Source organism: Sporothrix schenckii, assembly GCF_000961545.1.
Source record: "Sporothrix schenckii 1099-18 chromosome Unknown Cont41, whole genome shotgun sequence".
In the NCBI taxonomy this organism is placed as follows: domain Eukaryota; kingdom Fungi; phylum Ascomycota; class Sordariomycetes; order Ophiostomatales; family Ophiostomataceae; genus Sporothrix; species Sporothrix schenckii.
Window position 1 is genome coordinate 1,625,747 of NW_015971142.1, and position 15,086 is coordinate 1,640,832.

The 15,086-nt window shown below is 56.2% G+C and overlaps 4 protein-coding genes across 4 annotated transcripts; 1 reads left to right on the top strand and 3 right to left on the bottom strand.

Moving 5' to 3' along the window:
* Positions 1–619: 619 nt before the first annotated feature.
* On the bottom strand, positions 620–3,100 carry SPSK_07073 (transcription factor IIIB 90 kDa subunit; the record flags this gene model as incomplete). Its single annotated transcript, XM_016733742.1, has 1 exon — positions 620–3,100. One exon carries the CDS (start codon positions 3,098–3,100, stop codon positions 620–622), a length of 2,481 nt encoding a protein of 826 aa, XP_016590861.1.
* A 2,628-nt stretch (positions 3,101–5,728) lies between these two features.
* On the bottom strand, positions 5,729–6,766 carry SPSK_07739 (btb/poz-like protein; the record flags this gene model as incomplete). The annotated part of the gene is made up of 1 exon (XM_016734396.1): positions 5,729–6,766. One exon carries the CDS (start codon positions 6,764–6,766, stop codon positions 5,729–5,731), a length of 1,038 nt encoding a protein of 345 aa, XP_016590862.1.
* Positions 6,767–8,792: 2,026 nt separating this feature from the next.
* On the top strand, positions 8,793–9,470 carry SPSK_10790 (signal peptidase protein, endoplasmic reticulum-type; the record flags this gene model as incomplete). The annotated part of the gene is made up of 3 exons (XM_016737064.1): positions 8,793–8,873; positions 8,945–9,159; positions 9,248–9,470. 3 exons carry the CDS (start codon positions 8,793–8,795, stop codon positions 9,468–9,470), a joined length of 519 nt encoding a protein of 172 aa, XP_016590863.1.
* Positions 9,471–10,092: 622 nt separating this feature from the next.
* Positions 10,093–13,221, bottom strand: SPSK_06966 (uncharacterized protein; the record flags this gene model as incomplete). The annotated part of the gene is made up of 3 exons (XM_016733636.1): positions 10,093–12,840; positions 12,942–12,996; positions 13,058–13,221. The coding sequence occupies 3 exons, from the start codon at positions 13,219–13,221 to the stop codon at positions 10,093–10,095; spliced, it is 2,967 nt and encodes a 988-aa protein (XP_016590864.1).
* Positions 13,222–15,086: the final 1,865 nt, after the last annotated feature.

Below are 15,086 nucleotides of genomic sequence, written 5' to 3' on the forward strand. Positions count from 1 at the left end.
CAGGTGTGATCGCGTTGCATAGACCGCTGTCAGTCTCGGCAGTTCATCCCAGACTTGGCAATATTTACACAGCTACCCACCCACAAAATAAACATCGTGATGCGATCCGAGGACACGAGGCTGGTCCAGGAGGTCAAAGGAGCGCATTTAATAGGCTGTACGATGCTGTGTAGTCAGGCGTCAAATCACCGTGGTTGCTGCAAACTCGCGGACCGTCGCCCACCCTCGGGAACAAGCTTTTCGGACCCAGTTGTTTATTTTCCTGTGCTGCAAGGAGCCGTTGTTCATATCCAATGCTTATGCACGTTGTCAGCATCAATGCCGGGTATTGGGCGACACGGCTAAAAAATTATAGCATCAGCTGGCCACAGTGTACCATCAACATCAATCTCATGACTTGCGATGCGCATGATACTATTAATTTCGGTCGATCGAGTGTGCATCGCGACTGGCCAGTTAAATACCATAAACAAAACAATATTGTAAAACGAAGGCCGAATCCGACAAATCGTCACTATCGTAGGTGGGCTGCTGGACACACTTCCAGTCTCGCGCAGTAAACTATGGGGGTATAATGTCAAAGGACTACACATGGCTACACATGTCATTCTCTCACACCCTATTCTTCTTCAATCTCTTCTTCCACCTCGTCCTCCTCTTCGACGGCATCGTCTTCGGCGAACGGGTCAATCTCCTCCTCTTCCTCCTCGTAGACCTCGTTATCGCCCGCATCGTAGTCATCCTCGGCGTCAGCAGTCTTGTCCGCATCAGGGCCCTTGGCTGCGCCACGCACACCATCCCCTTCCTCTTCCTCCTCGTCACCCATAACACTGCCGATCGAGCTGCCCGCCCGGCTCTGTGAGTAGCTGCTGAACATGGACACCGAGCCAGCCCGGCTGCGCCCGCTCGCGGGACGGTCCAGCATCTTCCGCATGGCTTCGTAGTTGATCCGCTTCGAAAAGCCGCGCCGCTCCATGGCCTCGACCGCCGCCGCGCCAGGCGTCGATGCAGGCGTGATCTGGCCTTCCCCGATCTTGGGCTTCTTCAGCCGCCGCCGGGTCTGCTTCTTGGACCCGTTGGCTGCCGCAATCTTGGCGCGGAACTCCTTCTCCTGGCGCATGCGCAGGTACGCACGGTTCTCGTTCATCCAGATCTTTTCCTTGGCTGCCGCCTCCTCTTCGGACAGCAGACAGAACTGCACCTCGGGATCGTCCTTGAACTCGTCCTCCTCGACGTCGGGGCTGTCCGACACGGCGGGTGGCTGCGGTTCGTCCACTTGCTCGTCGGCACCCGAGGGAGCAGGTGTGCCGGCCTCACTGGCCGCGGCCGACGCTGGTTTGGACGGCGCGCGGCCCATGCCGATCATAATGCGCTGCGCCGCTTGTTCGGCGCTGGCAAACGCACGGGCGTGTTCAATGCAGCCGGGTGAGTTGATCGCCTCCGTCATCTCCATCTCCAAGTTCTCCTCGTCTGCGCGCCAGGCGTCGTCGACGTAATCGGGATCGTCCTGGCCGCCACGGCTACCAGACGAGACGGGCAGCGTGCGGCAGGATGAACCGTCGGGAGGACCGCGCCGACGCTTTCGAGGTGTGTCGTCGGTGGCATCCGAGCCAGGGAAGGGCGAGCCCATGCCGGAAAGCGGCGTCATAGCTGCATCTGCACCGTCGCCATATTGCTGAACAAGTTCGGCGAGCTGATCGTCTTCATCTTCGGCTTCGTTGGTGTTTTCGATCGTGGGAGTCGGCACTGCAGGGGACGTCGGTTGCTTGGATGGCGGCAGGGCCGGAACGGCAAAGCCATCGGCATCAACCACCTTGGGTGGTTGGGGTGCGGCACCCGGCGTGCTAGACACCGACACAATCGAGCCGTGCCGCTCCCCAGCCTCGGTTGCGCGCGAGTCGCCGCGCTTCCGCTTCAGCATCTCACGCTTCTCCTTGAGCTTCGCCTGGTACTCGTCCGATTTCTTGTAAATGGAGGGTGGGTCGTATTCCTCAGTCAGGAAATCGTGAGCCAGAAACTCTTCGACTGTCATCTTGGCCGACGGCAGTTCTTTGAACTCGTCCAGCCGCATCTGCAGCGTTGCCATTGTGACCTTGGCAATGTACACCACCTCGCGTACTGTGCGTCGGAAATTGAAGATGCGCGCTGCCATGATCAAGCAGGCACCGCAAATGCCAGCCGGTCGCCGGCCCATGACCATCCAGTCGCGGTCCATGCGCTGCACGAGCCGCACGGCCGTCTCGGCCACCTTGTTGGTCATCGTGTCGAACTCGAGCTTGGACGCAAACCGGAAAATCAGGTCCTCCACGTAGATCGGCTGCACATCGCGTGCGGCCACCTCAATCGTCTGCAGCAGCTTCTTGAACGTGCGGCCCAGGAAAAACACCTCTTCCTTGACCAGGTCCGCCAGGTCGATCAGCATGATCTTGCACGGGTTCGCGTGCGTCGACTTGCGGCACGCGGCGTACAGGCAGACGGCCACCACGTTCTGGATCTTGCGCCCCTGCACAAAGTTGGCGCTGGACGCCAGCTTGTAGTACTGGAAGCCCACGTTGACGGTGTGGTCGGGAATGTGCAGCTGATGCGCATACCCCGTCATCAGCAAGCGGGCTTCGCGCAGGGACCGCTCGCGCGCCTCGGCCGAGCCGTTGCCCGCCACACGCCGGTGTCCAATGCCCGCCATCGGCCGAATGCCGCCCTGGTCGGCGCCCAAAAAGCTGCCCTGCACCACGGCCGCGCCCTGTGCGTTCTCGCCAAAGGACACCTCGGCCACAATGTTGCTGTCGTCGGCAACCCGACCACATGTCCGGCATGTGCCGTCGACGACATTTGGGTTCTTGCAGGCCTTGTTGGGGCATTGCAGCCGTGACGAAGAGGCCGCTGCGCCCGTGCCCGTCGGCCCTGTCGGTTTCGGCGAGCCAGCGTCGCTAACAACGCTCCCCGCCCGCGAGTTCGAGGCAGCCGCCGCTGCAGCAGCCAGTTGTTTGCGTCGCCATTCCCGGTCCTGGATGGCTTTGATGGGGTTTACTCGCTGAGCACCACGGGGTCGGATCTGGTGCCCAGACGAAAATTTCTTCGGCAATGTCGTCAGAGGAGTCATTTTGTCTGTGGTAAGGGCTCGAGAGAGGTGTGTGACGAGATTTTGGTCGGAGTAGAATGTCGAGGAAAAGCGATGTCGAGAGATGCCTATTGAAGGACAGCAATGTCACTTTTTTAGATTTTGTTTGTCGGGTTCCTCGCCAGGGCTGTCGCCTGCTTGAGGATCAGTCGGTCGTCGTTAAAAAGAAAAGGAAAGAAAACGCGATGCCGCGATCGTCCGCGGTCTGGAATGAGCGTGTTCCAGTCTGTTGTTATGTTGCGTTTGTTGTAGAACTTCCTGATTTGGGAAACGAGGCAAGGTAAGGGACGTTGTGTTGTTTGAGTTGGGCAAGAGAGAATTTTCCACAATTTCCGACGAAGAGGGCGGGGCCTTTTTCCCAGAAAATGTCCTCATGGCCGAGTGGGAAGAGGCAAGGACCTGGATGTTAAATTCTAAAAAAGTGGGGCCATACATGTTTTGGTGCAATTATGGTGGGAGACGAGCACGTGACATTTGTCACCATCCGCGAGGTTGGCCGTTCGATTTTAGGCAGCCGCGTCTTTTGCACCAATTTTAGTACATAGTTACGATGCGAGGCAACGACATGTAAGTGAAATTTATGGATTTTTTTAATGATTTGCAGTAAATAGCTTTCGGTCAGCTTTTTCACATAATAGTCTCGTCAAGTTCATACTTTTTAATTCGTACTTGCACATTATATTTTTGGAATTTGATAGCCGTATGTTTTCTTATTTCTTATTTCTTATTGATGTATTTTTAACCAAAGAAAAAAGAAACTTCATCCACTTTGTAATTTGTCACTAACGTCTTATTTTTCTATGACACAGGGCTTTAAGAAAAACCTTTTGTACACATCTTGATTCAAGATTTGATCAATATCACAGAGCAACAAAGTTTGGCGAAGAGTGGGTTGTATTGTCTAAGGAAGTAAATATAAGAACAATTTTTTGGCCGTCTGTCGGCAAGGCAAATTTCGCTGGAAGAACAGACAAAATTGCACCTCCCAGTCCTCACCGTTCCCTCTTCTCAGAAGAAACATTCCGTCCATGTAGTGAACAAAAAACAAACGCCGCTGTGCCAGGTTGCCCCGTCTTTTGCAGCCTCTTTTGTTTGCTCAATGTCCCGTACCGTAGATATGTCCAGAGAAACATAAAACCAACCATCAAGGCCAGCGATATGCAGGACGCCCAGATCTACTGTTCAAGGTAGGGGATGAAGAACAAAAGGCCACCAAAGACGTGTAGTTGGGAAAAACGGCCAAGACAGCGACCAAGACGGAACAAGAACAAGCGAGGACCTCGTCCAGAGGCAATTCCTCATGGCTCTTGCCTTTTTTTTATTGGGAGATGATATGATGAGATAAAACACAAAGGAAATATTAAAAGAGTGTGAGAGGCAGCCCAATCACAAGAAAGGGCAGGACGTGGCTAGGAGAGAGAGCAAAGACATGGGCTGGGTCTCTTCCTGAGAGAAAAAACAAAGAGGGTAAAGTGGCAAGAAGGATAAGAAGGGAAACGCAAGAGGACAGTAAAATGCAAAATTTACAGAAAGTGCACAGAGAATTGGGACAGCCATGACACTTTCCACTGCCCCCGAAAGAGCAGCCTTTCCAAGCACACGCATGTCAACACAGCACCCCCCTGCGAAATCGAAATCAAAACCAAGACCACCACTCTTCTTCTCATCTCGCACCCAGCAAAACCATCTCACGCTCGAAAGAAGCAAAGAACACCGCGTTTCCAATAATACAAATACAAAACCTGCATGGAAGAAAACATGAAATGGAGAAGAGAGCAAAAATACAAAAAAGTCATCAGACCAGTAGCGCCAACCTTGCAAAAACAGAAAGTGAAGACAAAAGCAGTAATAAAACAGTCATGGCTCCCAAATGGTGTTTCCAATCTGATGACAAGCCCGTTCTTTGTTTTTCGTTTCGTCTTCTCCACCCTAGTTTTCGAACCAGCATTCGGAGATGCGTGTATTTTCGGACGTTGGTGGGATGTTCCATCCGGAGACGAGGGACGGCCGTTGTCGGGAGTGTTGCAGGAGAGAATGAAGGGCAATGCACAAAATCAAGGCAGTTCCAAAGGCGCAGATAAATGACCTGCTCGATGCTGGCGAGAAAAGCAGAATAAAACAGGGAAAACGCGAAGGCCGTGCGGAAACCCAAACCCGAAACCCAAGCTGAGAGATGCAAAAACTGCGCTCTCTTGGCATCGTCCGTTCGCAAAAGAGCCATCAAGGCCTCGTCCCAGCTGCCGGACTCTTACCATTTATTAAGAATCCGCGGAAACAAAACCCACGCAAATACAATCTTTCGGTCCTTCGGCGAATTCAGAAAATAGGTCGATGCCAGACCATCTTTTTTTTTTTCTTTTTTGTACTTGTCGACTGCATTGCTGGTATATGTTGTCTTTTGTTTTTGTGTTTTTCCGCAAATCTGATCAAATCAAAAACCAAAATGATAAAAAGACGCCGTGGAGAGAAAAGGAGCGCTGGAAACCTGTGGGGAATAATTGTCATGTCGTCGTTAAAAACTTGTTTGAAACAAAATAGTTGGAATGAGCTTGAAAAATGGAAAACCAAGGATTTTGCTGCAGGGCATGCAAAACCAGAAAGTGTCGCCGTTCAGATCGTCTTGGGCGTCCGGGCGTTTGACGCATCAATGACGTCGTCAAGGTGGTTGCACATGGCGACGAACAGGTCGAAGAACAACTTGCCGCCCTCTCCACTCTTCTCCATCTCGGCCTGCATCGTGCCGCTGCGCTTGAAGGTCTTGCGGCAGCGGATGATCAGTGCCAAGTAGTGAGCCCGTAGGCGGCTGTCGGAGTCGGGGGTGTGTGCGTAGCAGTACTGGGCACTCCGCAGAATGGTACCGACGTCGATGCCACTCTGCAGGCCTTGCTTGCGCAGGGCGAGGCGCTTGAGCTCCTCGAGCCCGTACCGGTCCGCGGCACAGTAGATGACGGTGTCCCGGAGCAGGTGCTGGCCCTCACTCGACAGGTACACGGTGGCCTCGACCGACGGGACAGAGCCCGTGTAGGGCGAGCTGCCTGGGGTACGACCAACTCCGTGAAGGTGGCTCAAATCGGGGGACGCGTTCGGCGTGGTCCCGCGATGGGGTTGCTGCGGTGCGGAGTCTTCGAGCTCCCAAGAGTTGCGGTGCTTGCTGTGCAGCAAGCGGGGGTAGTAATCGCCCTTGTAGAGGTACTCCAACACGGCAGAAAAGATTTCTGGCTCCTCGTCTGGCAGCGCGATCCGTCTGCCGTTGACTCCGGACGGGTCCGGACTGGAATTATATCCCGGTTGCACGGCACCAATGTACGGGCTGCGTCGACAGAGCGCCTCAAAAAAAGGGCTCTGGCACAGCACGTCCTCGTGCGCGGCAAACAGTCGCCCTTCGCGGCCGACGGTCAGCGTAACGATGGGCGACGGCGTGGCGGGGACCGGAGGCCCGCCGCCAGCCGCCAGCACATCACCACCAACCTGAGAGAGCGACCGCTGCAGTCTCGACAGTTTCTGGGCCTCCCGCGCGGAAGACCCGGTGAAGCTTCCGCCTCCCGCCCCATTTCCACCGCCCCGCTTCGTCAGCCTCGCCGACTTGTCCACGCGGTGCTGTGACTCCCCCGGTACGACGGCAGGATGCCGGAACGCGCGTTTGAACATGGTCGTCGGTATGGGAAAGAGCGTGGTTGCTGTGGAAGCTGACAAAGTGTACTGGGTCGCCGATGGGTTGCTTGCTTTGAAACGATCGTCGGATTGGTTCGAGAAAGTAGCGAGAGACAATCGCAGAAAAAGGATCGCGGGACTTAAAACGAAAAAGAGCGACGGGAAACGAGGAAAGAGACGCAGAAAGCAAACGAAATGAAAGTGACACACGACAAGAGAGAAAAAGATTGACAGGGACCCGGGTAGGAAGATCTTCAGAGGGAAGCTTGTCTCGAACGAATGGCTGGAGATAATCCTATGTTGTACCTTTGCGGCCCTTTTGGTTGCGTGCGATGGGGGGGAGGGAGAAAAGAAGGGAAGGCAGAAGACCGGAGGTCTTGGAGAGGGCCGGCTGCATATTTATATGACTTCCCAAAAGAGGCGGTTGGCGCTGACGGGACAGCCCTGCTTTTTTGCTTGACCTTGATTGCTGCAATGCTTGTGGCGGGGAGCGAATCGCGATGCGCGCTGGGGTGTCTGCAGCCGTTGCGACATGGGTGTGTCTGCCTTGGCAGAAGCGAGTGTTAACATGCACCGACAGGCTGGTGGCCGGTGCACCTTTCCACACCATTCCTGCCGTTTCTGTGTGGGGTTCCGTCCGAAGCGGTTGATGCCTGAATGTGTCCAAATGTTCAGTTTCGTATATCAAAAACTGATTTGTTTACCTTCTCGTCCAGCCCTGATTGTGCAGTGACGGCCCAGACGCTCTGGCCATCCGTTAGTAGAATAGCCGACAGCTTTGAATATTCGCCCAAGGGAATTAACTTGGAATTGCTTTGCCACCTGATGCGGACAGGCATTTCACCGCTTCCAGATGCAACCAGGGTGGACGCCTGGCGATTTGTTGACCAGCTGCATGTCGTATCGCTAATGTCCTGAGCCTGTTACAGGAGCCAGAAACACCGCCTCGCTGCAGCTTCTGCAGTCCTTTGCCTTGATAGGCCTGGCTTGGCTACAACACGGCTTGATTTTGGGCCAATGCGCTGTGTGCATGTCGTACAGGTCTCCGTCTGTCTGCTGCATAAGTGCGTGAATGCGTTGTGATGTGGACAATGGCGTCCAAGGTTACGTTGTCCACTCGGCGAATGCCATAACCGTCCACACTGCTCCCTGGCTGAGAATTAGGCGTGCATTAGGCTCAGACCACCCTGGTTCTGGTGTGAATTTTCGCACACTCTGCGAATGCTGGAACAACCTTCTAGGATGCCTGTCGTGAATTGAGCCTGGCCAAGAATCATGACGGTATATCAGATGATTTGTGTGGGCTTCGGGTGGCCATGTCAAGCCGCGGCATGGCCACGAGATCGGGCCGCCCTGGTCGATTCGATGGAGCCCGCCCCCACAACTTGTATGTGCCGCGCATGTTGTTCGTGTGAATGGGGCGTTGCCGAAGCAATTCACGCTCAATGTTTCTAAACTGAAGACGCTGAATCGGCGTAATTGCACTCTCGCCGTGCTATCTAGAAAGGACATTGCGCCGTGTCTGAGGACTGTCGTCATTAGGTCGTGTGCTAACTTTGCCTGAGCCGTTGGGCATTGTCGCGTGGATGCGTGCCGGGCATGGCGATGTTGGTATTCTGACTATTCTAAGAGATTTGACCTTCTTTTTGTTATCTTTTGTCATTTGTGCGAGAGGTCACGTTGGGTACGACGCAAAGTTAACGGCCACGGAAGGCGCGACCTAGTTCGCAAAGTGAAGTGCCTGGACTCCCGGCTGTTGGGCGATTGAGCTTGGACCCACTTTGTGTTTTCAAACGACAAGCCGACCAATGAAAGACCGCCGTTCCTGGAAATGTGGCCCGATTGCGTTGGAGCTTCGTTCGATTGGCAGAGCATCACCAAAATACACGTCTCCAGAACATTCAGTCGATGGAACGACGCGTCTCGCGCCTCCCCACGACCCTCACCTCCCCCGACGACGTCTGCACGCGCATTTCGAAACACTACCCTCGACCAATCTGCCGGATCTGATACACTCGACGGGATGCTGTCCGCCGTCGGAAACCCGCGGCAGCTTGCCACACAGCTGCTCAACTTTGGCATGATCTTGTCGACAGCCTTCATGGTGCGTTGGCCATCTGGTGTGCCCCTGCGTATCGTGCGCCAATGTGCTGACCAAATTTCCATTGCTTCTAGATTTGGAAGGGCCTGTGTGTCGCCACCGACTCGTCGTCCCCCATTGTCGTCGTCCTCTCGGGCTCCATGGAGCCGGCGTTCCAGCGAGGCGACCTCCTTCTGCTATGGAACCGCAACTTGTTCCAGGAGTCGGGCGTTGGAGAGGTTGTTGTGTACAACGTGGATGGCAAGGACATTCCGATTGTCCACCGGATTGTGCGCAAGTTTGGGACTGGGTACGTACTGCCGGACCGTGGGGTTTTTGGTGTTGTGATGCTCTGACGGCACGAAACGATTTACTAATGTCGCTTTTCCATTGTACAGTCCCACGGCGAAACTGCTCACCAAGGGCGACAACAACGTAGCCGACGACACGGATCTGTACGCCCGCAAGCAGGACTACCTCGAGCGGAAGGACATTGTGGGCAGCGTGGTAGGGTTTGTGCCGTTTGTCGGCTACGTCACGATCATGCTGACGGAACACCCGTGGCTGAAGACGGTGATGCTGGGCATTATGGGCTTGGCGGTGGTCCTGCAGAGGGAGTAGGTCGCACCCGGCGAAGGACGCGTCGGTTTCGACAGACAACACACGAACAGGAAAACATGTACTATGCCAATGGGATGGGCTTGGGAGGATTATGTGGCGCATTTTGACTTCATTTACAGCACAATACGCATAAGGCTCTGAGAAATTTAAGTCGGCTTTTTGATTTATGACGACTGGTGGGATTACCATCAACCAGACGAGGCGTCGTCTTTCGCCAGCACTTGATGACGGTGTCCGGCCCATCATCAGCATTGCAAACGATGTTCAAACGATGTTGGAGTCGATGCCAACGTGAAATTGACGATGCGCCGGCCGCCGACCAGCCAGGAAATGGGATGAAAAGCATGCTGCTTCTGCGGCCAGACGTGGCTGCATGGGGCGGAAACGGCGAGGATTGTCCGAGTCTCTCGTGCTAACAAACCGACACCTAGGCACGCATTTACAGACCCATTACCTGGACATAATGGTTTCCTAGGAAATACGGAATCATCCAGCCTTCTTGCTTTGATGCAACATTTGTTTGAATTACTCAGGTTTGCTACTTAACAAGAACGCTTATGAAACAAGGTGGTATACTAGTTTGCACTTTAATCTTTATCTATTCCTCCCTTCCCTCCGTTCTCTACCGTTGCGACAAGCAAACGCCAAACAGCTCGTCCACAAATGTCAGCGTATCGCTCTCCGATTCGGCCACGGCACGGGCCACGACAACGCCGACGCCCATGTTGTGCTGCTGGTTGACCTCCTCGCGGTGGCTGCGGATGACGCGGATGGGCGCCACAGCAACGGTCACGGGGGACGTCGGCTCGGGGTCCGAGTCGGGGCCCTGGGTGGCACTGTCACCGCCGGGTGAATGCTCCCGCTCACGTGGGTGGCTGTCGGATGCGGTTTGACGCTGTTCGCCGGCGCCGGCGGCAGCGTGTTGTGGTGCCTGCTGCGGGGGCTGTGGCGGAGGCGGCCGCTGGTCCTGTGCATCGGCATGCTCGTCGACGGTGGTGGCGTGCACGTCAACGGTAATTTCCTGCGACACCATGATGCCGCCAAAGGACGACTGCATGGGACCGCTGGCGGCGGCCGCATCGTCCATCATGGCCAGGCCGTGCAGGTCGCCCGACGACGGCTGGGTGCCCATGTCGGAGCTCGGGCGGCCGCCCGTCCAGAGCTCCTTGGTCGAGCTGGCCTTGATGGAGCCATGCGGGGACGAGCTGCGCGGGGTGTGGCCCGAACCGACGCGGCTGCGGGCGTCGGTCGTTCCGTGCATGCCGTGGCGGCCCAGGCGGCCCAGCGCGCCGCGTGACGGGTAGAGGTTGTGCAGACGGGTGTTGCCGGGGATGCCTGCGTTGGGGGACTTGGGCGGGGCGGGCACGGCGTTGATGATGGGAAAGATGTCGCGGTGGACGCTGCGCAAAAAGTCGAGGTGGTGCGGCGAGTCCGGGTCGACCAGCTGATGGACCTTGAAGAAGCTGAGGGGCACGAGCTCGCACGACTCGCTGGCGATGTTCTGATGAATGGGCATGACGCAGCAAAAGGCAATCATGGCGGCCATGCTGGGGCCGCCGCCGTTGGCATTGCGCCGGCAGGGCACCTCGACGACCTTGGCGGACAGGACGGACTCGTTGAAGACGGCGGCGTCGGACAGGCCGCTGCGCAGGGCGTTGATGGCCTCGACCAGCTGCGAGGCAAAGTAGGCTTCGACGGCCGTCAGGGCCTCCAGGCCGGCCATGTGGCGGATGGCACGGTCGGGCGTCATGCGGTCGAGCTGGCGGAGGAACGCCAGCTGCCACGGCTGCAGGGTCTCAAACGGAATGGGCACAGACGGGAGCAGGTTGCGGGCCTCGCGGTCGACGAGCACGTCGAAGCCGACGCCGCCGACGCGCGCGCGCACGGCAAAGAGGCCGACGTGCACGCCCGGCTCGAGCATCGGCGCGTCGCGTGCGTACGTCTGCATGGCGCGCAGCTTCGTCTCCAGGTTCCACGACTTGATCTGCATGCTGGAGCCAATGATGCCGGACACGTGGCGCAGCTCCGCGAAGCGGTAGCCGGCCGCCTCCAGGTCGCCCAGCTCGCGGACGTTGTCGACATAGCGGACGAGGAACATCAGCGAACCACGACCATACTCGGGCGCACGGCTGGCGGCTGCAGCAGCCTCTTTGGACGCAGCGGCGGCGGCGGCGGCGGCGGCGGCCTGCTGGCGGCTTACGCCCATCTCGGCAAGTTCGCTGCTGTCCATGTTGGCCATCTCCTTGGTGCTGCGGAACTCGCTGGTGCCGCCGTGGCCGCCGCCAAAGGCGCTGCTCTGCAGGATCCTCTCAACCCTGCGCTGGCGCTGCTGGAGGCTGCGGTGGCTGCCGCCGTCGCCGGTGGCCATGATTTCGTCCCAGAGCACGCCCACTTTGCCCAGGGGCACCTTGAGCTTGGCAGACAGAGCCTCGGCGGCGGTGCAGAACAGCTCGCAGATGACGGCCTCGTAGTTCTCAATGGGCTCGCCGTGCTCGCCAATGAGCAGGACGTCGCCATTGTTGCTGTTGCTGGCCTCGTCACGGACCGTCTTCTTGGTGGGGAGGTGGGCGAGGTGGTTGTGCATGCCGTCGAGAATGGGCTCGATGCTGTTCCAGTTGCGCGAGGCGCGGAACATCCACTGGAAGAGCGCGTGCTGGACGGTGAAGACCTCGTGCGCCGAGCGGCCGACAAGCGTGTCGGTAATCTTCTCGGAGGGCAGCAGACCGTCCGGGCTGACGAGCAGGCGGCCGTGCTTGTCAAACAAGGCGACGGCGAGGACGACCTGCTGCGCCTTTTGGGCGGAGCGCTTCATGGCAATGTTGGTGGCGACGGCCATGCCGACAATGACCAGGCAGGCGGTGGCCGACAGGCAGACGACGACGATGACGGTGGCGATGCGGGAGAGGTCGCTGCCGCCCGTGTTGAGCTTCCGCAGGCGGTAGCTGGTGCCGGTGGCGGCGCACCAATGCATGCCGGAGACGGCGCCGGCCAGGACGATGCCGCAGAGGCCGCGGCGCCACCAGGAGTTGGTCCATGACGAGCGGAAGATGAAGAAGAGGGCGAGGGCGACGATGCTGGCGGCGACGGCGATGATGGCCGAGCCGACGACATTGGCGACTTTGTACTCGCAGGTGAAGTTGTTGATGGACGCATTGCCGATGTAGTGCATGCCGCAGATGGCCGTGCCGGCCAGGCCGCCGATGATGGTGACACGCCACCAGCTGACGCTGTTGGAGCCGGTGGCGGAGAAGGCCGTGAGCAGCACGACAATGGGCATGAAGAAAGAGAGGGCGGTGAAGCCACTGGAGTAGGCGATCTGCAGCTCTGCCTGGCCGTCGGCAATTTCGATGGCGCGGTTGCCAATGTAGTGCTGGCGTGGAGGACAGCGCGTTAGACAAAGGGGGGAAGGGGTACAATGGCATACGGAGCACCGAGACGGAGCGCCACGAGAGGGAGCAAACAGCCACTCACCATGCACCAAATGGCGATGCCACCCATTGTAATGGCGGCACTGACGAGAAGGAGACTGTTGTGTGTGTTAGCCGAGCCTTCGTACGTGGTCCTTTGTCAGGGGACGAGCAACTCACTGGTTGAAAACACCCTTGATGGCGGTCCGTCGGTTGAGCAGCTCCAGTGTGCAGGCTGCGCCGATGAAAGAGACGATGTAACTGAGAGTGACGAAGCCGCCGTTGAACGACTGCGGCACGATCTTGCCCTGCCACTCCTCGAGGAGCTGCTCGGGGGTCGCCATGGTGGGCGATGGGAGATGGGTTTCGAGATTGGGAGACAGGACAAAACGAGCCACAAAATGAAGAGGTGAAGGTCGCAAGATGAAATAGAAAGACAGACAGACTGAGGCGAGGAAACAAATAGAGAAGGGAAGTAACAGGCGAGAACAAGAAAACGAACAAAACGAGAGTGCAGTACTGCCCTGTCACGATGTCTGGTGGTCGATATAAAGCGGACCAGAAAACAGATCAGACAGAAGAAAAGTTACAACCTATCTGGCCGACGTCGATGTGAACTATGTAAGAACACAGATATAGGAATGGGGACGACGAAAAGTGGAAGCAAGATCGACTTTCGATGGCCGGAGGGGAGGCGGGCATACTTCTACATAAATAAATGCCATCGAGTGGGCCGTGGGAGGGAGACGCAGAGAGAAAAGGTGCAGAGGGGACAGAGCGGCGGCTGTCGATGGGCACGGCCGCGCTTTGCATTGTGTTAGTGCACTTGTGGCTTGGGGCCTTATCGTTGCTTTCTTTTTCTTTTTGCCCTTTAGTAGATGACAAAACCCAAAAGATGGATGCGTTCACGGGCAACCAGGCACGACGGACGAATAGAAAAGAGATCTGGCGCCTGCATATCGGCTGCTGCCATCTTGCAAGGTGGACCATCCCTGCTCACAACTTAATTCGGGGTCCAGACGATGGGAACAAGACGTGGTGTCGAGCTTTGGATCCATCGAATCGAAGACCCAACAAGGAGTCAGGGGGCCGGCACGATAAAAAATGACTGATCTAATGACTTCTCCATACAGCAGGTAGGAAGGCAAGGGCAAAGTCGTTTCCCTCTCTTTTCTTTTGCTTTTCTTTGGTGTTTTTTTTTCCCTCGTGATTATGAATTCCTCCCCGTAGAGCCGACCTTCCTTGCGTCAGTCATGGCCAAGATATCGAGTGGCCCGTGGCCGTGGGCCCACGACCCAGAATTGTTCTTTCAGCTTCTGGGACAAGGAGGACCAGGATATGAGCAAGGCCGCTATTTTACACAGTAGAGATTGTGCACGAAAGCAGAGCGAATTGTGTCGTTTGCGCACAGATAGACGCAGGTGGAGGACTTTGCTCGCCCGATGATTTTGAAGGGGGGGTGTGAACAAGAGGTGGAGAGGCAAGGGGAGGGGGTGAATTTGGTGTTGGTCACTCTCCCGCCTCTAGTTATTTTTCTGGGAGTAAAGTGAAGCTGCCAAACAGCAACATGTGGTCGTTTGTGTGAAAAAGCAAGACACAGAAAGAAAAAGAAAGGTCAAAGGCAAACAAAAATGCAGCAAGACGAGGGAAGAAACGGCAAACAGGAGGCAGGGAAAGACAAGGTTGGAACAATGCCGCATGGAAATTCAGAGGGCTGCAACTACACCAGAGTGCATAAGAGGTCTGTTCTCGCATGAGATGCAGTGCAGACTCCGCCCACCGCAGTGCGATATGTAGGTGAAGTGGTCAATGAGTGAACTGTAATTAGTCGCCAGCGTGGTGTGCATGGGGATTGAGTGACCTGCCCGTGAGAATTCAGAAGGCATAACAAATTATCCTTTGTGGGATATTCGACTTACGGTACATTGTGCTTTTGTATTGTACTCTTCGGAAAGTCACCGTTAAACTCATCAAGGCATACGGCTACTCGAGTCACAAATCCAGCACCAGACCAAACTATCCAACGTCTTTTGTGGCATGTGAGGCGACTCATTCTGGAGTATTCTGTTGACCGTTGGTACTGTTTTGATTCAGACGGTTCAGTACATCGTAGGCAGGCAATGCCGCTGTGAACTTCGCGGTTATGAACCACAGTGCACGTCGTACAGGGTCCAGCTTCCGGGTTTGCGAGTCTTCGTATTATTCAAAT